Here is a 24,999-nt window from a genome sequence, read left to right on the forward strand (position 1 = left end):
TCTCACCCTTTAGTTTATGCAGTGCACATGCGCACACGACGCAGTGAGGACGAAAATAGGTTATGGATGTGATTTTGCGTCACGTACGTCGAAATTAACAATGGCAAGGAAATCGAAACACTTTCAGAACGTCTTAGCGGCGACTCGTAAATCGTGAAGAGCGTCCGTAAGAGCTTGAAGACGGTAGCTGCACGAGGGAAGGAAGCAGCGATTCTAGAGGCAGAAACTTCAAACAGCATTAACAAAGCGTTGGGCTAATCACCACGCACACCTGTTCTTACCAAGAGGAAGGAGCACCCAAAAGAAAAGCACGCGATAAAGCCACAAGACAGCCCGAAAGTACATGCAATGCATGCGTGCATTCGAGTGGCTGAACCTTCAGGGGGCCAATACCTCGTCAGGCTTTCTCGCCTTTAGTCTGCCTCCCACAGGGAAGTTTTGTGTACTTCCTGCAAAACAAGCATGTTTGATTGACTGACTGACTGACTGACTGACTGACTGACTGACTGACTGACTGACTGACTGACTGACTGACTGACTGACTGACTGACTGACTGACTGACTGACTGACTGACTGACTGATTGATTGATTGATTGATTGTTATACGGCGATTGCACACATATGCCAGTTGGGAGCGGCACGCGATAAGGCATCCCTCATTTTCTCTAACATACCCATCCTGTGCCATGTGAATACGCACTGTAAATACTGCAGGGGAAGTTACGTGTCTCACTCCAGGCTTCGTTGTCCATGGCTGCAGTTTTCAGATACCTACTTTGACGAGTTTGCTGTTCAAAGCACCAACCACTGAAACGAACAGTACTTCGGAGTACTTAAACCTGCAATTCTCAAAAACAGTTCTAAATTCGTAGAATTTTGATTTCACGCTATGTAGTGCAAACTTGTACTAAAGATAGTAGAATTTGTGAGTAAAGATATTTAGCGCTGTAGTTGGTAATTAGATTCCTGAGCTATTCAAAACCAAAACTTGGCTTCCACGAATATAGCTTATAACGTTTTACCTGCACAAATTTGAATTTAGAAGCCGCAAACGGCGCAGTATACAGAAGGTGCGTTATGTGTCACAGGTTTAAAATGGTCCTGAACCACCTTGGTGGGTTGGAAAAAAACACAGCAGGCGAATAGCATGCGCTCCTGTGAACATCGCCAAGTTTTGCACTCGTACGTGGTTTTCCGTTCAGATATTCATGCATTCACCAACATTCCACTCCTTGTCTTTCCTCTGCCTCTATCACTTCTATAACTCGGTAAGTCGCCGTGTTATCGGTGCTCTATTTCGATGACCCACCTCAATCTCTCCTCAGCCTAGTGAGGACCTACCCCGCAGACACTTATTAGTTCGAGCCGTGGTACGTGAAGTGTGAGCGATCTTGCACGTCATGGGCGTTACACGTCGTCGTTGTCTTCGTCTTCTGGGCTTCTGGTCAGCGGTGTTTTCAAACTTTATTTTTGTGTGCGGAACCACGCGTTTGTCGTAATTTTCAGCAACGGTGCGAATGGCCACGTCGTCGTGACAGTGAATGTGGCTGCCTTGACGCCGGTTCGAGACCTTGCGATCGAGCTAAAACTCTCCAGTCGGGGTCAGCGGCTGTCCCGTGGCCCGCGCAGCAGGTTGCTCCAAATCGAGGGATTCGCCGAAGTCCGTGTTTGGGAGATCCTCGCCATCATCGCCACTTCCGTTGAGCCACGCTGCTCTGGAACTGTAACAAAAAAGAAAACGAAAGATGGAGAGGCATGGAAACTCCTTCAGGCAGAAATAAATGCTTGCCTCGCGTTATCCTCAATTGTCAGGAATTTGCGTACTGTTCGATTGACAGTCGGTGCTACGGACAGCGAGAAGCAGAAATTTACGGACCCCGCTTCCTAGCGCAGCTGAAGTAGCATCTAACCTTAGTATAACTGACTAATTTATTTCTGGTTCTTTCCTTTCTTTCTATATTTATTTATTTATTTACTTATTTATTTATTTATTTACAGTACCTTGCAGGCTCCTCATCGGAGTGATGTGTAAGGGGCCATTACATTGCTGATGAGAAGGTATGGTGAAAGGTACAGAAAAAAAAACATGACACACAATGAACGGTAAAAAGCCAAGTGACACTCAAACCACAACGCATCACAACACGCGAAAAATAAGCAAAAACGTCCCCTAGGCTGTCTACGAAAAAAAATATTTATAATCAGAATGCTCATCGTCAAGCAAGGACACAAATAGAACAGTGCGTATCAACTAGATATAAACCTTCGAACGCTGCAACCCACGTGCTCTATGCCAGACAATTCTAGCATGGAAAGACAGGCCATTTTATTGCCCGTCTTATTAACGGCCAACAACTCAGAATATTTCATATTTTTCACTGTCAATGGCATACTTGTGCTTTGTCAAGGCAGCTGAAGTGTGTCAAAAGCATGCCTACAAGTAATGAATTGGCACAGTATGTAAATTGTGATACAGAGACGAGTGCTTCTTGTCTGCTCCCATCACAAGACACACATCAAGCTAGTTCAATGAAACGTTTCCTAGACAGTCCAATAAATCCATAATACTAGCATGAATACCCAATTTTTACTACTGTGCAACATTTCACATCTGAATCATTGCACCATCAGCATAAATAGAAACCGAGACACAATATAACCGATTGGCATGCCTGTTAAGGTAATTATGGAATTTCGACGTAGTCAGTTTTAAACATGGATTAGTAGTACCGAGTGTACGCTTTGGACTCTTATGAAAAACACATTCACAAATGCAGGTGAAGTTGGAAACGGAACAATGTGTGAATAATTTCAGGATTGTTCTCGTTTGGATTTAAGCTGATGCTGCCCCCAAACGTGCTTTATTAAGCTCACTATTAGCAAATTATTCCTATGCTCCTGATTCGACCGGGAATGTCCAGCCTACAAAAGAAAAGCAGTTTACATCATTCTTTCGTTACTAATCCACCTTTTTCAGTTTTGTGCGCTGCACTCTGTTCCATGCCGCTGGAAACTTTTTGGAATGGAGCCGGGGTTTATACCCCTCGATTTGTGCAGCTGCACCCATGTTGAATGTGCGTCGGTTACGCGTTTTGTCGATCGCGGCTGGCATCTTTGCTGTAGTAATGTCGTACCTGGAAGCCACGGCGCAATCATCGACCGCCGGATGAGCAAGCCTGAGTGCTCTCTCGTGCCAGCAGTGCGGCCGTTAAAGGCGTGCCGAGCTCCGTCTGCGAATACGGCTGGCTTCGAGTTTGTTGTAGCTGATTTCCGCACTTGAAACTCGCTCTTTGTATCACTTTTACACACACTTTAGCCATTTCGCATATTCAATAAGTCTTAGCGCGCAGCCTTGCGAGTCAGATTAACCGAAGCGGTGAATTTATTTACATTGACATCTACATCCAGAGATCGTTAATTGTTAGCTTCAAATATCCTTGAAACGGCGCATCGCTGACATAAAATATCGTCGAAATGTAGCAAAAGACACGCATCTGCAAATATGAGCGGCCGAGCCACATGCACAATATATTTTTGCACTTCAAGATGCAGGGTAAGAAGGCTCAACCCTGCTGGACATCCTGGCCAACCAAAATCCAAAGTGGAGCAGCCGACTTCACGATGACAGCACAGAGTGTTGATGTCACCGGCAAGGCTGGAGCACTGTGTCGCCTACGTTGCTCGCAAATGGTACATGTGGCCTGACATCGTGCTGCAAGGGATGTTGTTCACCTCGCTGCTACGGAAGTCAGGTCGACCTGGGATAATGCAGAGGCAACAGTGAGAATGACATATACTCGTCTTTCTGAGTTTATTGATTATTTGACCAGGTTAAACAGTTACAGCCACGTTAGAGTGCAATCAGGAGTAATTTCGTGCCGTTCATTCCTTTATTTCAATAAAAAATCGATTACCACAGGGTTACTATAGACTGGCAAACGCTATAACATAGGTCCACATAAAGGGAAGTGCGAAAGAGCGTCACCTTAGGTTTGTCTTTCACATGAGTGTCATAAACTTCTGCAGTCGTCATTAGTGTTCTATAGCATAACCAGCATGAAACATGTGAAACCACCTTGCCCGTACCATACCAGGCAATAGGTGCGACGCCTTTGGGCAGTCTATGCAATCCAGCTATCCGCTGTACTCCATACGACATTATTCCATGCGAGGCAAACGTCCAACCTCTGGGCAAGAATGTAAGTGGCATTCAACGAAATTAAATGGCACCATATGTTCTCGCCTACTCTGAACTGCTAATAGCACTTTTCACAGCCTTATGCATTGCATTTCGGGGCGCAATGTTATCTACTGATGAAGCCTGCTGCTGATAACACATTTGACTTCAGTGATGTTTATATAGCTCAAGCAGCCACGTTTCGTTTGTTAATGCAGATATGGTATTGCTAGACCAGCCAATTTCTGTCTTGAACATCCTAGACAGCTTCATGCTCATCAAGTATGGGCGACAGTCCGCCAGGGCGCGAATCATCATCATGACCATCCACCAACCTACCTATGATATCTTTACCATGATGACATGCGGTAGGTCGCCGTCTGCAGTAAGCCGTGTAGAATGTCTGGAGTGTGCGATATCGGGAGAGTGGGGTAATATACTGCCAACTGTGCTGGTGAATGGGCAAAGAAACTTGACTGCATCCCAGGCTGCGGCTACGATTAAAACAATTATCTGCAGTGCGGCGACGTTTATCGAAAGACTTCATGTCATTAGACTTCTCTGTCTGTTAATATCTCCCAAAGCGGTGGATACCCAAGTATGAATAGTCAGTGACTCGATCTGCTTTTGTTGCCTCTTCGCTCAATGTCACTATTACTTTTGTTTGCCATGTCATGTTTGCCAGCAAAGTTTTTTCGTAGACGTCATTTTAGGCTTGTCTTGCAGCACCTTCAAGGCAAACAGTATATACGGATTGCATGTAGTATTACAACCAGTACTAATTGCCAACTGTACTTCAGTGACGCAAGCAGCCGGTAATATTTGGATGGGTACTAAGTGTTTTCATAATTTCCATCTAGCCACGTGTATAAACATAAAAGTGTCAAGTTCTACATCACTATCTTCTCTTTCTTCTCTCTAGAGGCATTATATTGAGGGGTCGCATGGTGTACCGCGGCACTCAACGTGAATTACTGCCGTAGTTATCCTACATTGACTATCCTTGTTCGGCCTCCTAGAACCCCACCGACAACAACATGAGCCTACGTTGCTTCCTGGCTATTAAAATGTATGCCTCTCAAAACTAGTGCCACTGAAAGCTAATGGTACACCAGGTCACAGGCAGTCATTGAACGTAATTTGAAAGAGCACGATGGGTGCCTCCTATATTTTGGGGACAATCATAACATCAGCCTTCATCTTTCTCATTCGCTATTTTGCCTGTATTGAACTTTCAATAGGGGTTTGTGAGTAGTGATTTTCAAACCCGAATGAAATACCAATCGAATGGTGTCAGAAGTGAAAGTAACTTAAGGCAGAAAACTTTACGAATAGTTCTCTATTAATAAAAAATAATTACTGATAGATAACTGATAATATAAGAATAGACTAATAATAGAGAACTTTATGAATAGATCTGTATTAATGATGAAAAATTCCGTTTTCATCGTTAATATGAAGTATTCTTGACGTCGCAGTATATTCACGCCATTACTAAATTTGTGTGAGCAGATTACATGTTTTGAATGCAGTGTATTAAAAGCACAAATAAACAATAAGGTCAGATAGGCAGTTTATTAGCATACTCAGGACTCATGGATAAGTGGGGAAGATAGCAGTCTAGCACAACAAAAAGGGAAGGAAAGCGGAAAGAATGCACAAGACACATTAAAGAGGCTAAAGTAAAACAATGATGCATAAAGAATTTTGCGCTATACCTTGCGCACCGCGGTCGATCTTGTGACGCTGGACAACATGCCACCAGAGGCGGTGTTCGAGTCCAGCCAGCGAGTCGAGAACTGGGTCGAGGCGCCGGCAAGGGACGCTCTCCCACCCGGGTCTTCATGGAAATGTGCCCATGGACGTCTACAGGGCAGTGTTCTTTGGACAGGTGCTGGCCTTGTGGTTATGAGTGCACGCTTTTATAATCACAATCTTTCTATGATCTTCCACTCTCTGAACTTTATGAGAACCCTCGTTAAGCGTTCCGTAAAACCTCCCTTCCTGAACGTTTTAAATGATCTTCTATAGAAAATCTATAAAGCATTGTCGAAAGCTTTTTTGTGTGAGAAAGATGTTGTGCTGCTACACGCGCATCAGCACCAGGGTGACGAAGATTGCTGCTAATTGTAGTCACCTAGGGCCACTTGTGTGCATTATTGTGCCATCAGACCACTCAGGCAACCACCTTAACCTGCCATAGACTCACCACAGTTTGGAAATACAAGTGCTATTAAAGTCAAGGACAATAAAAACTTCAGTTATACTCTAGTTTTTCATGTACATGTTTATATTGTGCAAGTGCATGAATAACCCAGATTTTGAACCCAAGTTGAATCTAATACTGTGCCGAAACAAATTATTCAATACGAGAATTCGGTATTCAAATTTTTTTTAAATGTTTCGTTAGGATTCAATGCAACAGTGCAAAGAAGTGGACAACACGAACGCTGTATCTGCGCACACGAATGCCGTGTCTGCACGCGTTATCCCTTCTTTGCTTATGAATCCTCACCAACTATCTCAGCTTGCTGTCGTTCTAATGCAACAGTGCACTAGGAATATCGGAGCCCGACTTCTACAAAACTATGATCCATGCCTGCTGCCTCCTAGAGTTTTGTACGTACAGCCATTTCTAAGCCAACCATATATATAGAAGAGCTCTCTTTTTGCTCTTACATGATCCGCCTTTAACATACCTACTCTCCAATGGAATTTGTGAACATTTACTTTTCACGTTGAAATTATTCATGTTTCACCTGCCCCATCCTTTTTCAGAGTGATCGCTTAGTAGTCATCAGAAAGTTCTGTTCAAACTCGACACTTCTGCAACAACCAGTTCTTGAAATCTGAGTACGTGTTCGCTTTGACATTGAAACCACCTGCCCGGCGCCATATCGCTTACATCACATCTAGGTTAAGTTGGCTTGTTAACGTGCTGGTCATTTATTTATATTTGAGTGAAGGCTGTGCTGTATCTTTTAATTCGAGTAAATGATATGCAAGGAAAGAAAACTTCCTTTTGTTAAATAATTTCTTTGCATATGTTTTTCTTGTAGTTTGCATGGGGTAACCTTTGATCTGATTCAATCTATGCTTGGGAGATTGCCCAGTCACAAGTATAACACTGACATTTGCATTCTGATGTCATATCAGCAAACAATCTGTCATTTTTTATTCTTTTGGTCCTTCACCATTAACTGGCATGGCACCAAGTCTTTCGTATTGGCAGTATCGGACACTGTCTGGGGGAAAATTAACTTGTGGTGTTTCATGTGTCAAGACCACAATCTCATTATGCGGCACACCCTAGTGGCAGACCCCGGATTAATTTTGCCCACCTGAGCTTTTCTAGCATGCACCTAAATCTGAGTACGCGAGGGTTTTTGCCTTTCACCTCCGTCGAAATATGGTCACTGCCACAGGGACCCAACCCACAACCCCGAGCTCAGTTGAGCAATGCCGAAGCCACTTGCCGTAACCACTAAGCTACTTGCTGCAATGCTGCCGAGGAATAAAATTATAAACAGAATTGAAGGCAAAGAATCATTACCTAATATAACTTCTGGTGTCCTCCCTTGATCCCCTATTTGCACAGACGGCACTGATCTACACTTTCCCATACAGTGTGGTACCCTTCTTTCATAGTCTGTTAATCGTCGCCTTAATCTCCGTGATTCTGGACGCCATCTTCTCGAATGTAAGGGTAGGGCTCGAGTAGAAGCACGTATTGGATTGGCTCAGCTTTCACTATGCACTCCTCCGTCTCCGTCCCTGGCCACTTCTACATGGCGACATCGCAGACGGTAAGAGGACAGTACTGAAGTCACCTATCCTAATGCTAGGCGACTGGTGTGGCATTATCACGAAACATTTCTTCTTCAGGTTACAACTATTACTAAGCCACCATTTAGTATAATTTTCATTTGGATGTTGAACATGGCAGCAGGTGCATACCCGTACTGATAGTTGAGGTCTAAAATCGGTAGAATTGAAAGTGTCTGAGATACCTGTTTGGATATATAGGATAATCTATTTTAATAGAACCATAATTAAAGGTCCCCTGTGGTCTCAGTTTTTGCCACATCAGCTTGATTATTGCACAGGTGTACAATACTTGCAATACAAATTTAAAAGGGATGTTAACTCATTACAATACTTCACTTGTTAAAACTTTTAATTTGTGAAGTATTGTTGATAATGTTGGGATTATTGGGATTACCATTACTGATGTTGGTGAACTTTAGTACACAGTTTAAAATGAGAGATTCAAGCTTAACTGGAATAAGCAATATTTGAGCAAAACTTCGTTCCTTAGCAATCTGTTGTGAAACGCACTGGCACTCCAGTTCACACTGTAAACACTGCTGAAAACGCTGCTGAAACACTGCTGACTGCTTACAAGTTTCAAGCAGACAATGCATTTCGCCGCAGATATTTCTTAAAACTAGGACTAACCACACGCGTTCTCGCTAAACTGAAGTTACTTCATTACTTGCACTGATTAAATTCCACAAATAGTACATATATGCTAACATAATTACTTAACTTTAGTTATCCAATTTGGTCAGTTCATACCACTTTGAAATTTGTTTGGAAGTAATATGCACCTCTTCAAGAAACATCGCCCATGTGACAAAACTCAAGTATCCACCAGGTGGCATCTCTAATGAACTTGTTTACCTTAAAACAGACAACCTGGCATACTACGGTGCTATATACGGCTGTCAGAGTGCAGCATCACGAAGAAAAGGAAACAAATTGTTTGTTGTAACGACTACATTTACAATACTTGCCCACCATTTTGACACAAGCTCTGAAAATTGACTTCCATGTCCATCACATATAGCTGCAGTGTCTCAGACAAATTTCTGTTTAGTTCCAGTTTGGCGAGAAAAGGTGCACGTGTCACGAAATATCAAGGAAAGGTAGTACAACAGCAATGCATACTTGATATTCAATCAAACAATTGTGCTGATCGCCGTTAATTGTATAATGTCTATTAAAAGTAGCTTCGGTTCAAATAGAATATACCATCTGCATGCGGTCAACATTATTCGCCACTGATGGTGCCACGAGAGAAACATCCAAAACAAAGTGAAACGTGAGCAAATTTAAACCTTGCTGCAGTATTCCTAGAATACTGTACCGCCAAGTTTTGAATTGTGTTTTGTAACAAGAAACGAACAGGGAATTTCTTTAAGCTACGCGACAACAAATTGAAGGGCATGCTGCCTTGAACAAATGGATGTAGTGCTTTTGTCAACCCACAGATACGCCAACTTCCCGAGCGCGAAAAAGAGAGTGGTTACAACAAAAAGCAGTGGGAGGTACTTTGCGTGGTTGACACATCAAAAATCTATAAAGCGAAACTAATTCAAAACAGTCGGAAGAATTGTGATTACCTCGTCTTCCAGGAAGAGGAACTTCGCCCGACACTTCGTCCCCGCGGTGCTCGAACCAAAAGCCCCGGAGATCTCCTACATAAAAGAGCAGCGATCATTGTTTCTTCCAATTCGTGGTGTCTGCAATATCACGGCGTGAGTTGCATCAATGCGTTAAAGGCTAAAGCTATTCACGACAGCATGTGAGCACTTATTCGCGAAAACACGCGCACGGTCAATGGCATAATGGCAGCCAACGCGAAGTCAACCCTGGACATCAATTCCGTCTAAATCGCCCGCTATTGCTGCGTATCCAATCTTTAAACACAAAGCAATGGCAGAAATCAAACGGCGCAAAAAGAACGAAGTTAACACAGACGTTCATATTGCGTTTGTTAAACAAGTCGCTGATCTTGTCTCTTTGATGAAGAAACTGTTATAGGAAAAACAAATTTTCTAGTGGGGATTCCTTCACGCACCCGTGATCGTATGATCAGCAGCTTAGGAGGCGACAAGAGCAGCTGGCTACCAGGTCTACAGGGTGCACAGCAAGACATCACGCAGCCAGAATATCTGGTCACCAGATCAGCAAAGCGGACACCGAGGTACCATGTCCCTAGATCAGCTGATCAGTAGATCCTGGGCATCAAGGCACCCGGCTGCTCAAGCAGCTTGCCACCAGGTCATCAGGGCGGGCTGCCAGACACCATCATGCTGGAAGGCCTGGCCACCAGGTCCTCAGGGAGGCAGTAAGACAACTGGCCGCTATAGAACAGCCTAATGACCAAAGACATTCATTCATGGTGTTCATTGAAATGCTTACACAGGGGCACACAGGCGGCTACACAGGGGCACATACCAAGTAACCCAAGTTTGGCCTTAAGTATATTGACTGAATAGCAGTACGCACGCAGCGGTACATAAAACAAATTGAATCCTGGGCCTTTTTGTGCGGTAACAACAATATGATTCTGAAGCACGCCGTAGTGGGGGACTGCGAATTAATTTTGACCATCTGAGCTTCATAACCCTGCACCCAGTGCACCGTATACAGGCGTTTTTCACATCGGCCCCATCAAAATGTACTTTTCAGGACTTTTACAGTGACCAAAGTTGGTGTAAAATAGGTTTAGTGACGATGGGCACATACTCAGTGACCCAAAATGACATGACAGAAGTTCATTGAGGTGTTCCACATACTGTTACACAGCCAGTGACCCAAGTTGGCACCGCAGCTCACTACCCCGGTGTTCTGGCCATTAGACCACGAACTACCCCGTGACACTACTAGGCGTGGAACAGGTTAGACACGGATAAAAAAAAACAGACAGATAAACATACCGCAAACACGTTGTTGTTAAGGAATGCTAACGGCAACAACTAGAAGGTACAGTTGTAACGCGCAAGAGTGCAACTGCAATATTTTCATGTTAAGGCTTCACCTTGTGTCGGTATCTCTTTGAATACTGTCAGTATTGAGTAGGTGAGCTAAACAACTTCATAGTCTAACTTAAAACGACTGTGGGCCCCAATTGGCTGCAGACATGTACACTTAATATATTTTCTCGATCGAAAATGTGCGGCTTCACTGAATAAAATGGCCAATGGCAAGCGCGGGTAACAGATTTACGCGGAATACGCTTGTGTTATCGCTCATCAGGAGTGATCCCGGAAAACCGGATTGCGATTCCTTTCGCTGCACTTTACATATGCCTATAGTACACGAAAGAAACTCGGGAATTATGAGGCGCGCCTTATTGGCTGGATCTGCGCTAATTTTACCAGATATGTTAAGACAGGAAAGGGAAGTAGGTAGACAAAAGCCCCTTCATTGCTGGAGTTCTGGAATTACAAATGCAGCCATTGAAGCCGCACCCATAAAACTGCAAGAATATTGAGAAATAAACGATTGTAGATAAGAAATACAGAAGCATTGGTGTACTCGAGTCTGCATGGAACTGTGTTGTGGCACACTGTCACAGCAAAAGACAGTGTAAAGAGTACGATGCAAGATATTATTTATATATTTCGATGCGCTCACCGCTTCTGGCCAGTGCGTACAGTCTGTGCTCCCACGACGCATCAAAGGTCAGCATCGTCTTTGCCCAACTGATGTAAGCACGGCACGACCACGTCGATCTCGTGCTGTTCGTTCTTGGCACCAGCGAAAAAAGAAAAGACATCGCAAGTATATGTGAGAAGCGCGCTGAAAGAGATGAGGACGTGAAACGTTGACCCCCTATTCTGTACACCATCAGATACTGAGCTTGGTACAAAGGCAGAAACACTTTCGGCCGTATACGCGCACACATCCGGTGTGATCGTCCCTCCTAATGATTTCCAACCACTGGCTGTTCGCGCCTGGATGATAGTTATTCACCTACGTAATCACATACAGAGTAACGTAAGCTGATATTTGAAGGCACGGGCCGTGCTGATTTCTGGCAAAGAGTAATAGGCGTGTGGACAGTGAATGAGGGAAAGCGAAAGAAAAACGCGCAAACGCAAACGAATCACACGAACATATCGCCATCTCCCAACAAATGAGTCATTCTGTAAAAGCCTAGAAAAAATGGTAGGTCTCCTCAGAGCGACAAATCAAAACGGAGCTATGAAGAGTAAAATTATAGCTTGTGCAGAAGGGCCTAGGCCACCCACTTCATGATACCGCATTTCATGGCATGAAACCTGAATCACTGTCATGCGATGACAATGTGTTACAAACCCAACCACCATATATTTTTCTTTTAGCTCTCTCTCGCCATTGTTAATATTTATGAATATGCAAGTTTCGAGCTTCCTTCAGCTTTCGGCGATAACCGTATGTCTGAAAGTTGGACCCCACCACCACATTCTCCTGACGTTTGGCTTGTGCTCATTGGACCTTCGCTTGCCAAAACGTGCAGTTTTCCCTGCGTAATGTCTGCCTACTGATTGTCTAATGTCATAGGTTTGACATTCAGCCCATTACACCTAAAGTCCGTGGGCATGTGATGAGCTTTGCTAGAAAAATGAATTCTTGGTTGTAACCTTCCAGCTTGTCGGTGCCGACATTCTCGCGCGTATAAAATATTTCCTTTTCTGTCTATTAGGAATTGGTAATAAATCTAAGGTATGACTACTATGCCATGACTGAGCCAATGGAATGAAAGAGTAAAGACTAAGATTAGTATACCTAAGACCATAAGGTAATGCTGAAGCTTGTTGCAAGGGAACAGTATTCGGGATTAATAATCAATTTCTCGAATACCATAAATCAAGGCAAATTATTCAAAGATGATCATCAAGGGAAGGAATCACACAGGAAAATAAAATGAGTTGCATCACATGAGGCACACATGAAATCATGATCGGCAGCTTAGCAGAATTTCACTTCTGTCGTCGTAGTATAGAGGCAACGTTTACGGGGGTTTGAGCCATTGTTTAAGGGGGTATGAACCTGATGGACAGATTTAATTTTGAAGCAGTTTAATTTTGAAGAATCGCAAGTGGCAATACCGGGTGGATGCTGCTAACCCCACCATCGAGGAAACTCGAGACAAGGAAAGCAAGCGACAACGCCGGACTGCAGGCATACCGTCAATGACGTCGTTCTCTCCATCGCAGTATGTGTAACCTCAAATTGAAACACAAATACACGAATCATCAAAGCAATCCAACCAATCGTCAAAACGATTGCATCGCCCGCATCTCCAGTGGTGGGCTTTGCATCCTATACACGGGGCTTTTGATTAGTGCTTCCGCACATTCCATCCCAGCTACAACTATGGGCAGACCACGAGTAGCGCGTACTTCTGAGGAAGAAGCTGCCTACCGCGAGCGTCAGCGAGAGTTGGCTCGTGAACGGGCTCGTCATCGTAGGGCCTGCCTCACGCGCAAACCGAAAAAAGTCGCTTTGTCCAGTAAGGCTAAGATGCCGCCCCAGTCCAAGGAATTCGAGCCGCCACCTGGGATCACGACAACAAAAACTGCCGGACCATTCCTTACTAAAGCTTCTTCTTCTTCTTCTTGAGAACCACAAGAAAAACGAAAAAATACTCATAAAACATGCTCACCACGCGAAGCATGCCTAAGCAAAAGTGAGGTGAAAGGATGGTGAAACAAAAGATTTACAATGTAGATTACTTGCGAAGTTTGACTTGCATGGTGCAACACTCGGTGTAACTAATACAGCTTTGCTGTTCGACCATCTTCATGGACTGAAAGGAGCGGTGATATTTTGTAATGTGCGAGTGTGGTATTCGTTGCTTCATCGCAAAAAATTGTGTTACCCCGGAATGGATGCCATGTGGCATTTATATTTATTTTATATTTTTTAGTTATATTTATTTATTTATATTTATATTTATTTATTTTGTCAGAAAATCGCACTATGCTTGTGGGCTTCGCTTCGATCAGTTTATTTATTCACTATGAGTATAATTGTGTTATATTACGAATGAGCCCAAGTTGTAAACGTTTTCATAAGAAAGTTATATATTCGCCAGAGGCAAGTGCAAGTACATTGGGAGGACTAAAAGTAAAGAATTGGGTAGGATTACGTGCTTTCTGGAGTAGCAAGGCGCAGAGCAGAGAATGAATGATTGCGCTGTCTATCAGCTTATGATTTTGTTGAAAACGGTGCCGCATATATATAATTGACTTATAGAGAACCAACACGGCACATAAAACGTAGTCATTGGATGGGCAGGAGTGTTATTTTGCTTCCCGTATCGTCACGCTACGGTACATCCTGCAATGTCCAAGTTGGCTCAAGTTGTCCTTTCGAAATGTCTAACACATCTCACACGTAAACTGAATTATGCTGATCCGCAAAAAATATGTTGCAATATCTCTGAAGGGAAGCTTAAGTGAAGCGTACAATCAAAAGTTATATACAACCAATGACGATGCGTATAAGTGTGTTTACTTTTATCCTGTCGAGTTTGTAAATCAAAACAGTGTTTGCGTTTATTCACCACAAAGATCTATAGTTTGTTCTCGTGTTTTTTTTTATATTTCTAGACTACACCGTTTGCAATCAATGCCGAAATTACAACACTAAATAAGGCGGACGCCCAGTCTCAGACATCTACTCAGATACGTCACGAGGACAAAGGCAACTTACGCTTATGGATGCAAGAATGGCGATGACAGTTGTACGCACAGAGAGGCATTACACACGTTTATATACGTATATAAGTTGTGTCTCTCGGCTGTCCCAGTGTTATACGCCGAGGGGAACATACCGACAGGATAAGTGAAAGAAAATGAAGTGTTTTCGGGAATCAATTTATTATAATGTGCTAATTCATTAGGACGTCTCTCTGCTTCATGGATACTTATGTGTAGTTATTGCATCGTAATATTTCATGTAGGAATATATGCAGTGTTTATTATGCAGAACAGAGGTGCGCACTGGCACTACTTTGCCGGTATTCATAACGAGCTTAGATGGAGATAAAAAGAGAGAATGAGAGAGCTTCACATCAAATCATACATTTACCTCAACACCTGAGCAAGCAGAAGCGCGTGCTCTTAAAGATTCTTCTATTACACTGTGTATATAGTTAACGCTATGTTTACGCTATTTGCCACTGTGTGTGTAAATATATATTTGCCTAACTATCTCATACACAAATAATTGCTCCACACGGTTTTGTGAGATGTTTCATCTTCTTTGCCATGCAAAACTTTTGTGTGCGTGTCCATGCGTGTCCGTTCATACACGTGCGTGAGTGCGTACAAAAGAGAGACACTGAGAAGGCAATGTACGATGACTGTTCGAGGTTGAAGCACGACAAAACTGACGAGGACGTGATGGTGACAGCTATAACACGAACACTTTGATGGTGTCGCAAATACGACCGCGGCAAAACGACGACTTGGCCACAGCAGTGATGAATGCGACCAATGTTGACTATGACGAAAATTAGACGACGATGACGTTACTACAGGGGTGCGAATAAAACCGCACAGTAACGAAAACAATGATATACGAAAACAACAACAATCAGGTCAACGTCCCAGTGACGCGTAAACGATGCCACCGACATGCTGAGCACGACAACCACAAGATTACAAAATGACAGTAATGTGACGATTATACGATGATAATTATTATTATTGTTGAATAACTGTTGGTCCATAATTAACTTCTCAAGTTTGAATAGACAACCCAAGTGAGATACAGTGATAATAATAATATAATAATATTTGGGGTTTTACGTGCCAAAACCACTTTCTGATTATGAGGCACGCCGTAGTGGAGGACTCCGGAAATTTTGACCACCTGGGGTTCTTTAACGTGCACCTAAATCTAAGCACACGGGTGTTTTCGCATTTAGCCTCCATCGAAAATGCGGCCGCCGTGGCCGGGATTCGATCCCGCGACCTCGTGCTCAGCAGCCCAACACCATAGGAGATACAGTGAGATAAGAAAATACAGACAGTGCATATTGCACGCAAAGAAAACAGGCACGGTTAGAAACAATGTTGCAAGCTACACTGGTTTTCCTAATAATGCAGCGTGGGGAACGACCACGCGATTGTTTCTCATTTTGACTAGGTTCATTGACCAACACCAAAGAAACTGTACTTTCCCACATGAAACAATCACTCTTGCTATGCTCAGTGACATAAGCACGTAGCCGCCACAGCCGACAGTACGTGACCCTCGCTGACAGTCCACGAATAGCTGCCCAACTGCGATTACTCAAGATTGCGATCTCCCCGGATATATCCAGAATGCATGTGGTTATAAATGTGTCCTACTTCCCTGTGCATACACCCTTCATTAGCACTCATCAATAGACAAGCATCACGCGTCGCCGTCGTCCTCGTCACATCGCCACACAGACGTCTCGGACTGTGCATCAGCCTAATTTGGTGTTCTCATTTCGGAACGACTCTGAACGTTGTAGCACAAAGTTCTAAAAGCTATACAAGAAGAAGGTTGCAATGTGCATAAACATAGGATGAAATGAAACAATTGTGCGCATCGCCGTTCGTTGTATACCGTATATTAAAAATATTTCACTTCAAATGGAATATTACATCGGCTTTCGGCCAGCATTATTCTCCACTGATGCTGCCACGAGAGAAACAATAAAAAATCTTGCTGTATCAGCAAGTTTTCAATTGCGTTTTAAAATAAGTGGCGAACATATTTTTTTCAACTACGAGACATCAAATTCAAGTATAGGCTTCCCTCAACAAACAGACGTAGTTCATTCGTCCAGCTACACATACGCCAACTTCACGAGCACGAAATAGAGAGTGGTTACAGCAAAAAAACAGTAGAAGGTACTGTGCGTTGTTGCCGCACCAAAAGTTGACTAAGCATGATTATTTCAAAAAAGACGCAAAGACTGGGCTTACCTTGCATACTAGTAGGCTGAACTCGACCCGGCTGTACGTCCCCGTGTTCTTTAAACCAAAAGCAGCCGGAAAGTCCTATAATAATGAGGAGCGAGCATTGATTGATCCATTTATTGGTGTCTTCAAAAAAGGTGGCCTGAGTTGCGCTCACGCATTAAAGGCTAAAGGTATTAACGAAAGAATGTAAGCACTCACTCGCGCAACCGCATGCATGGTCAGCGGCAAAATAGCAGCCAACGCGAAATCAACCCACGATATCGACTCAGACTACATCTCTTGTTATTGCACCGAATCCAATCTTGAAATATAAAGTAATGGCAGAAATCAAACAGCGCGAAAAGAATGAACTTGACAGAGACGCTGAATTCGCGTATGTTAAACAACAACTCGCCCAACTTGTCTTTTTCATTAGGAAATTGCGATAGAAAAAGTTTTGGCCACCTGTGATTTCATAATGCACGCATGATCTTATGATCAGCAGCCTATAGGAGGCGATAAGAAGAGCTGGCCACCAGGTCAGTAGGGCGGGCATCGAGACACCAGCTCGCTAGATCAGCTGATCAGTAGGTCCGCAGGGTGGGCATCAAGGCACCAGGCTGCTCAAACATCTGGCCACCATGACAGCACGGCAGGCTGCCAGATCCCATCGAACTAGAGGGGTTGGCTACCAGGTCCGTCGGGCGGTCTGCAAGACACCGGGCCGCTAGAACTTCCCTGTGAGCCAAGTTGGCGTCAAGGGTATTGATTGAAGGAAAGCACGTACACAACTGCACACAAAAAATTAGCCTGCAAATAATCCAAAGCAACTCGGGGATTATGGGGGGTGGCGTAGTGGGTAGACAAGCTGATTTTTACCAGAGGTTGTACAGCTCGAAACCGAAGTGCGTCGACAAGACTTATTTCTCTACTGGCATTCTGGAGTGATAATGTAGCTGTAGCGCACAACTGGTCACAGAAGACGACGACACGCCCAGCATGCAGACGGTGCGCGGGCAGTGGAATAGGCGGAACCAGGCTTCTGCCTGATTGAGCGCTTTCGGCTAAAATATAAGTTGTAGAGTGCAGGACCTCAAAGTTTTTCAACCAACCAACCAAGCACCAGCGTCTGTCTAGTTTTTATTCACCCACAGGAAGACAGGGGAGCAGATTGTTAGGACTAGCCATTATTCTAGTTGACATCAAGAAGAAAAGATGAAACTAGGCGGGCCATGTAATACGTAGTGCGAATTACCGGTGCTTTAGTAGAGTTACGGTTACAACACAGGCGTCAACAGAAGGGAAGTGCAGTCGAGGACGGCAGGAAATTAGATGGTGTGATGAAATTGGGAAGATGACAGGCAAAAAGTAAAATAGAATAAGCTCGCGCAAGTCAAGGGTTGTTGGAAACTGCTGGGAAAGAACAATAGGTTGATGGTGACGACGATGATTGCTTTATTTTTTTTTACTTTAATGTTTGCTTGCTTTTTCGCTGCTTAACCTTTTGGCGGTCTCCTTCGCTGATAGACGCAATGAGGTGCAGTAGCTAATCAGACGAACCAAGGCTGCCGGATTGGGCAATAAGCCACAAAATTAAGCGACAAATACTCGAGAAGAAAGGAGATATCGTTTATTTTCCCTCTCAAGAACCCCACTTGGGCATTACGGTACAGATCTGCCGGTTGGTTTTTGTCGTGCGTGAGTGTGGCATTCGTTGCGCTATCGCAAAAAAATATGGTACCCCGCAATGGATGACATACAGCATTTATATTTCTCTTATTTTTTATTTATTTTTTAGAACACCGCGCTATGCTTCCCTGCTTGGCTTCTATTAGTCCGTTAATGCACCATGAGTATGTATGTGTTATATTACCAAAGAGCCCAAGTTACAGTTTAATTAGCAGTTTTATATTCGCGAGAAGGCAGGCACACTGTAAGTACAAGGAGTCAAGAATTTAGTTGGATAACGTAGTTTCTCGAATAGCAAGTCGAAGATTAGAGACCTAGCGTTTGCGCTGCCTATCAGCTGATATTGTTAAAAACGGGGCAGCGCATATGTAATTGACTTGTAAAGAACCAACGCGGCATATCAAACATAATGAAGTACGAAATGTTAGTAAGTGGTCCAGAGTAGAATATTATTTCCGGTATCTTCGTGCTGTTGTACATCCTGCAATGTCCAAGTTGGCCCCAAATTATCCCTTCAAAATATTTGAGGCATGCCACACGACAACTACATTATGCTGATCCTCAGCAAATTTTGCAACTTATGAGAAGTAAAGCTTAAGTGAAGCATACAATCAAAAGCTTTACAACTAATGGCGATGCGTACAAGTGTGTTTACCTTCGTCCTGTTGAGTGCTAACCCATGCAATGTTTGTTCATTCACCACAACAATCAAAACTTTATTCTCATGAAGTTGTTTTTAATATTTGTAGACTACATCGTTCACAACCTATGCTGAAATTTAAACACTAAGTAAGGCGGACGCTATCTCGCACATCTAAGCAGCGATGTCACAAGGGCAAAGGCAACTTACGCTTGTCGATCCAAGAATGGCAATGACAGGTGTACGCACAGAGGAGAGTGACACACGTTTATATACATCAAGAAGTTATGTACCTCGGGTGTCACAGTGTCACACACCGAGTGGAACATACCGACAGGATAATTCAAAGAAAATAAAGTGCATTGAGGAACCAATTTTTTTTTATAATGTGCCAATTAGTTAGGATGTCCTTGTACTTCAGGGATACGTAGGTTAAGATATAAGTTAATATTATATGTAGGAATATACGAATACTTTTTATTATACAGAAGAGAGGTGCGCACTGGAAATATTTGCGGGTATTCACACAGCTGTTATATAATAACGTTTGCGGGTACATCCACGCGACGCGTATGTAACTATTAGCACCTACAGGCTGACCCACATAACTTAAGCCAAAGCTTTAAAATTGAAAGGCACTCCGGACGCGAATTGAACATAATGCATAATGTTGGCACTAGCCTAGAGTTGCTCAGGCTATTTTTTTTTTAATTTTCCCCTTAACTAGCGCATTAGTTATGTTTAGTTCCTCAACTTTTTAACTATTGGCTGCGGACCTCAAGTGTGATACGCGAAGTAGTAGAGCACCTTGAGGATTCATTATGCAAAAAAGAAGTGAGGCGGGCAAACAGGACACAAGAGTAGAGAAGTGGACAACACGAACGCCTCTCACTAAATTTTTTTCTCTCATTAAATTGTTTCCAACACGATATATCTCACGTGGTCCTTTTTACGTGTTCCAAAGAAAGCCTGCGCCGAACTCCACCTTCGCCAGATTACAGGTGCTTCACTGTGTCAAGATTTGGCGCGATTACAAATGTGTCCTAGTTCTCTGCACATACACCTGTCATCAGCACTCTTCCCTCGATGACTTCACGCATCGCCTTCGTCCTCCTGGCATCGCTACGCAGACATCTCACACTGTGCGTCCTTACCATTTGGCATTTGCATTTCGGAATAGCTTCTGAACGATGTAGTGCACAAATGCAAAAATTCTATGAGGTGAAGTTTGCGACCTTTGCAGGGCATAAACATTCGTAAATTGACTCTTTGCATAGGATACTGGTCTTTGCACAGGTGAAGCTTCATGATTAAATTTGACATAAATAACAGCCCTGTCTTCATTGAGAATAAAGGTTCGCTTCAAATAAATTATGATATGTACGCCGGCTCTACATATAACTTCTCTTTCTGCGCAATTTTTTTCTTTTCTTTTTTGTTTTTTGCATGTACCTGATTCCGTATTTTTTCCACCAATCATGCAACGAAAGACGAGTACAAGCACAGGGCAAAACGTCGACAAATGTAAAGCTGGCTGCAATACTCTTTGAGTGCACTTTCAACAAGTTTCGAATTGCGTTTCAGGATTACGGATTAACCAGCTTTTTTTTAAATGAACTCAAGTCAACTGCAATGGGATTCTGCACTGAGCTGGCAAGCTGTAGTGAACTTGCCTAACAGTTGATGCGCCCACTTTGCGAGTCGGAAGGAAAAGCACTTTGCAGCAGAAATTACCCGAACGCGTATATCTAATCACTGCTACAATCAAACTTAGTTTAGCGTAGCTGATCAACTTCGAAAGCAGCAGCTTGGTCTTTGGTCGCCTTGCGCACTCGGAAACGGAACTTGGCCTACCTGTCCGTCCCACCGTTATTCGCATCAAGCGAATACGGCAACCGCCAAGAAACACAGACGCAGCAGTTTCGATTTGGTGGCATGCTTCCTGACACTAAGCTGCAAAAAAGACCCGCTTAGTTCGAAGCAAAATACGGTTCATTGAACCCTAACGTCACGTTTGTTTGATGCAGTTCCAAAATGAAAATGAGCACAGCTGTACTTGATAACAACTACAGTTACACTTCTACTTGAATGTACACGAACACTCGAGGACTTTACATGCAGCGAATTGTCGTGAAGCGTGCGGAAAGCTCAGCTACGTCTCCGTGTACATATTTACCACCCAATATTCGCCCGCAGAGCACATAGGGCTGAGTTAAGACCAAATAAAGTAGCAGCAATCGGCATTTCTGCAGGATGAAATTGCCACCGTGCTCCGCGCATTCTTGCACCATACGTCACTGCACTGTGGTTGCCAAACTACTACAATCGCGTTCACTGTTTACTGATTCGAGTACGGAAGCTGGAATCAGTAAACTGCTCATTAGTAAACTATTAGTAAACTAGTATGGAAGCAGCGATTTTTGTATTCAAGAATAGAATAGCTATAAGAACTCGCTGGAAGTTCACTTCTCTAAAGGGCCTCAGTTTCCCTTTAAATAAGAACTCGGTGAATAACAGACCTCTCCGCACGTGATTGCGTCACGACGAGTCGGTCACGTGGTCTTCAGGTACACGCTGAAATGTTTGGTGGGCGAAAGACCCTGCACACTCGTTAGCATGCACTGACAGCTTGGTGCATTGCGGGTGTTATTTCTTTCTTTGTTGGTTTCGAGCGCTTCCGCAGGGCCGGATGGTTATGCCAGCGAGTTGTTGCGCAGTTTGACGCGTAAATCGCCAGAAAACGCAAGCAGTGGTATCGTCTTTTTCCTAACTAGCAATGTGAACAACAGTTTGCTACTGCAGCAAACACGCATTTGTACCTTCTGCCACATGGGCACTGTCGATCGCGCCAGAGCCAGATCTAGATGTAGTGCTGCTACGCAGGCTTGTGCGAATCCAATTTCGCTCGATCCGGATCCATTCAATCGTGATCGAGCTTCTTGATCGCAATCGTCGATGTCAATCATCTGCACCCCTAAAGCTCAGTGAGCTCAACCGCACATGTCCGATCATGTCCCTCTATGGCAAGCCGAAACGCCTTAAGCGAGCAGTATGGTTTCAATCCACGACGTCGCATAATCGCAAGTCGGCCTTCGGATCATCTTTCGAGCTGTCTATAAAAGAATGATCAGGAAACTGCTTGCCGCTGACGAGCAGCTGCTGGCAGCGAACTTGCGTGATTGGGGAAATCCGTCGCACCATAAGCCAGGGTAGCCATGACACGAGGGGAAATGTTTCACCCATCAGCTATATCCGCACGTCGCGCACTTCGCTTTGGGCATGGCCCGTGACGTCACGCCGTTTCCGCAATGCAGAAGTCAATTTAGTTCTCTTAGGTCGCAGCAAAAACTTGAATATAACATTATCAAGCGCTTTCACACTCGCATACGAACAGCTTCGCTGTAACCGCATGATATGTTTCTTTGTATAGCAAACTTCGCAGCGAGTTTGGTCTGCCAGATAAGCTCGCATTCGGTCAACCAGGGGAAAAAGATAATGCCATCCAGAATGCCTGTTGCATTGAGTTATCGAGAGTCACGAACTGATCGAACATCCCCTGGAAGGATCGGGCTTCACGGGAACCCCAATTCTGCCCTTTTTTCCCCCTCTGCGAACGTTAACTGCAATTCATACTGTGCCTAAAGTTGAGTTTTAGACTCGAATACCTTACTATCTATTCTTGTTCCTGGCATTTTATGCGAAATAATAAGATTCACTTAGAAAAAGGGCTTTAAGTTAATTTAGCCAGTTTTACATGCCAAAGGCACGCTATTATTATGAGGCACGCCGTACTGAGGGAGGGTTGACTAACGCATTATTTTGACACTCTGGATTTCTTTCTCCTAAGGGTTCTAAATTAGTCGCACTGAACCACTGATAGCACCTACAGCTTTTTGCTTTTCGTATATTGCTGAAAACGAAGATGGCAGAGAAACAGTTACACCTGCTGGCAGTAGTGGATTAAGAAACCAGTTACCGTAATTTCGCGATTCTAAGCACCCCCCGATTCTAAGCAACCCCCTCTACTTTCGCGAAAGAATTTGGAAAAAAAGTTTGCATGCGAATCTAAGCACCCCCCCCCCCCCCAAGACCGCCATGCGCGCTTGCTCGTTCTGTCATCGAGCCGGAGCCGTCGGAGTCCCGACGTGCAACGGCGTCCGCGGCTCGATCTTGCCGCACAGCCGGACTGCAGAGCCGCGCGGACTCGTGAGTGGCAGTGATAGTGACTAAGCATCCGACACAAGCGGTGGGCTCACTGTCTGCACCGATTTTTCTTTTGGATGTTTGCAAAATAAAATGTTATTTCTCGCACCCATCTCGTCATGATGTCGCAGCGAAAAGGGGGGGGGGGGTTATTCCAGATTTTTCGAATCTAAGCAGCCCCCTCACTTCGGGCATCGCGATCATGAAAAAAAGGGGGTGCTTAGAAACGAGTAAATACGGTAACTAGGTTTACCAGCGTTCTTTTTTAGCTAACACACCTTACGAGAGTTTAAAGTAGACATTGATCGAAACTGCTCATTCTACTCGCAGGCCCTGTCCTGTCGTTTGAACAGATTTCTTCAATTGAAGATAGGGATGCAAAAAGGACACCGTAAACACTTCTGCAAGTGCCTCGGTGCCAGGACAACATTAAGGTCGCTACACCATTTAAGACAGCATGCTTGTAGTGGGCTAATAAATTTTACACGTAGTAGTATTTGCGGTAGATCATGGCACCCACAACCGAATCGTTGAATGACCGGCATCAGGCGTCACATGAGCTCCTATAGTGGCGCCAATTACGGAAGCGCATAGAAAAGCTTTGTCCTCTCTAAATCTCGACGAATATTTTCGCCATTGCTTCAGTAGAGAGGCTTGCACGTGCGCTGCACTCTTCGAGAACAAGCATTGCAAGTAGCCACACACTATTTCATTCCCCCTGCTTCCGATCAAACCATCTGACCGAAAGTAGTGCGCTAACGACTGCGCGTTTTAGCTACAGACCTATACACATCAGGCTTACTGGGCAACGCAATATCCGGTGCCAGAATTTGGCAATAAACGCACAGAACAAAGCCTTCTTCGGGATTCCCCAGCAACATTTAAAGCCATTACTTTTTTTCTCACTACCGTGCCTATACGCCTTAGGAAAGCGGCATTTCACTAACTTCCGACAACAATTATTTTGAACCATTTTGAAAGAAAATTTTCAGTTCGACTCACCTTGTTTGCAGCCGCGGCTTCCGCAGGCAGCTCTCGATACCGTTCTGTCCATTATCGGTGAGACTGCGCATGCTCGGCTGTTGCCAAGGCGACCGAGCTGAGCAGCCCACTGTATCTGCGGTCTCATCTCTCCGTCTTTTCTCCGGCGCGTGCTACGTTCGCGCTATCGCACTCGTCTATCGCCCCCAACAGTAGCAGATTCGTCGACACGTTCGTATGGGCTCAAGCTCGGCCATCGCGTGGCCAAATGCAGATTCGTGAAGCCTTGTATGCCTCTTGCAATCTGGCATCGAATATCTGCTGGTTCCCATCGCCAGCACGCCGCGTATTCGTGTAGCGAGATTAAAATCCTTGCAAAAATATTACAATAAACGTACATCAGCGACCAAAAGCATACGGACCACAGGCTCGCTGAAATGAATTTGTTCGTGATTTATATGCGCAAATTGAAATTGACGAATGCTCCGGAGAGCTTGGTCTGCCACGGCTAAAGGCAAATGTTTTGCCTTTAGCCGTGTCCCCTAAGACAATCTGTTCATTGTCTTAAATAAATCAATAAAGAAAGAAA

The 24,999-nt window shown here is 44.1% G+C and overlaps 1 protein-coding gene across 9 annotated transcripts; it reads right to left on the reverse strand.

Moving 5' to 3' along the window:
* LOC135906538 (uncharacterized) lies at positions 1–24,515 on the reverse strand. Of its 9 annotated transcripts, none has more exons than XR_010565763.2 (9): positions 24,432–24,515; positions 17,363–17,635; positions 16,922–16,996; positions 11,604–11,716; positions 10,042–10,327; positions 9,584–9,658; positions 5,897–6,077; positions 3,570–3,759; positions 1–1,722 (listed from the first exon to the last, which is right to left on the reverse strand). XR_010565763.2 is itself a non-coding variant. In XM_070524771.1 (7 exons), exons 4-7 carry the CDS (start codon positions 11,656–11,658, stop codon positions 1,584–1,586), a joined length of 450 nt encoding a protein of 149 aa, XP_070380872.1. In that variant the 5' UTR covers positions 11,659–11,716; positions 16,922–16,996; positions 17,363–17,635; positions 24,432–24,515; the 3' UTR covers positions 1–1,583. The 9 variants fall into 9 exon arrangements, 3 of the variants coding, with proteins under 3 accessions (XP_070380872.1, XP_070380875.1, XP_070380874.1); XR_010565760.2 differs by having other exon boundaries at positions 10,042–10,339; XR_010565764.2 differs by lacking the exon at positions 5,897–6,077 and having other exon boundaries at positions 10,042–10,339.
* Between the last annotated feature and the right edge of the window lie 484 nt (positions 24,516–24,999).

This window comes from Dermacentor albipictus, chromosome 9 (genome assembly GCF_038994185.2).
Source record: "Dermacentor albipictus isolate Rhodes 1998 colony chromosome 9, USDA_Dalb.pri_finalv2, whole genome shotgun sequence".
Classification (NCBI taxonomy): Eukaryota; Metazoa; Arthropoda; class Arachnida; order Ixodida; family Ixodidae; genus Dermacentor; species Dermacentor albipictus.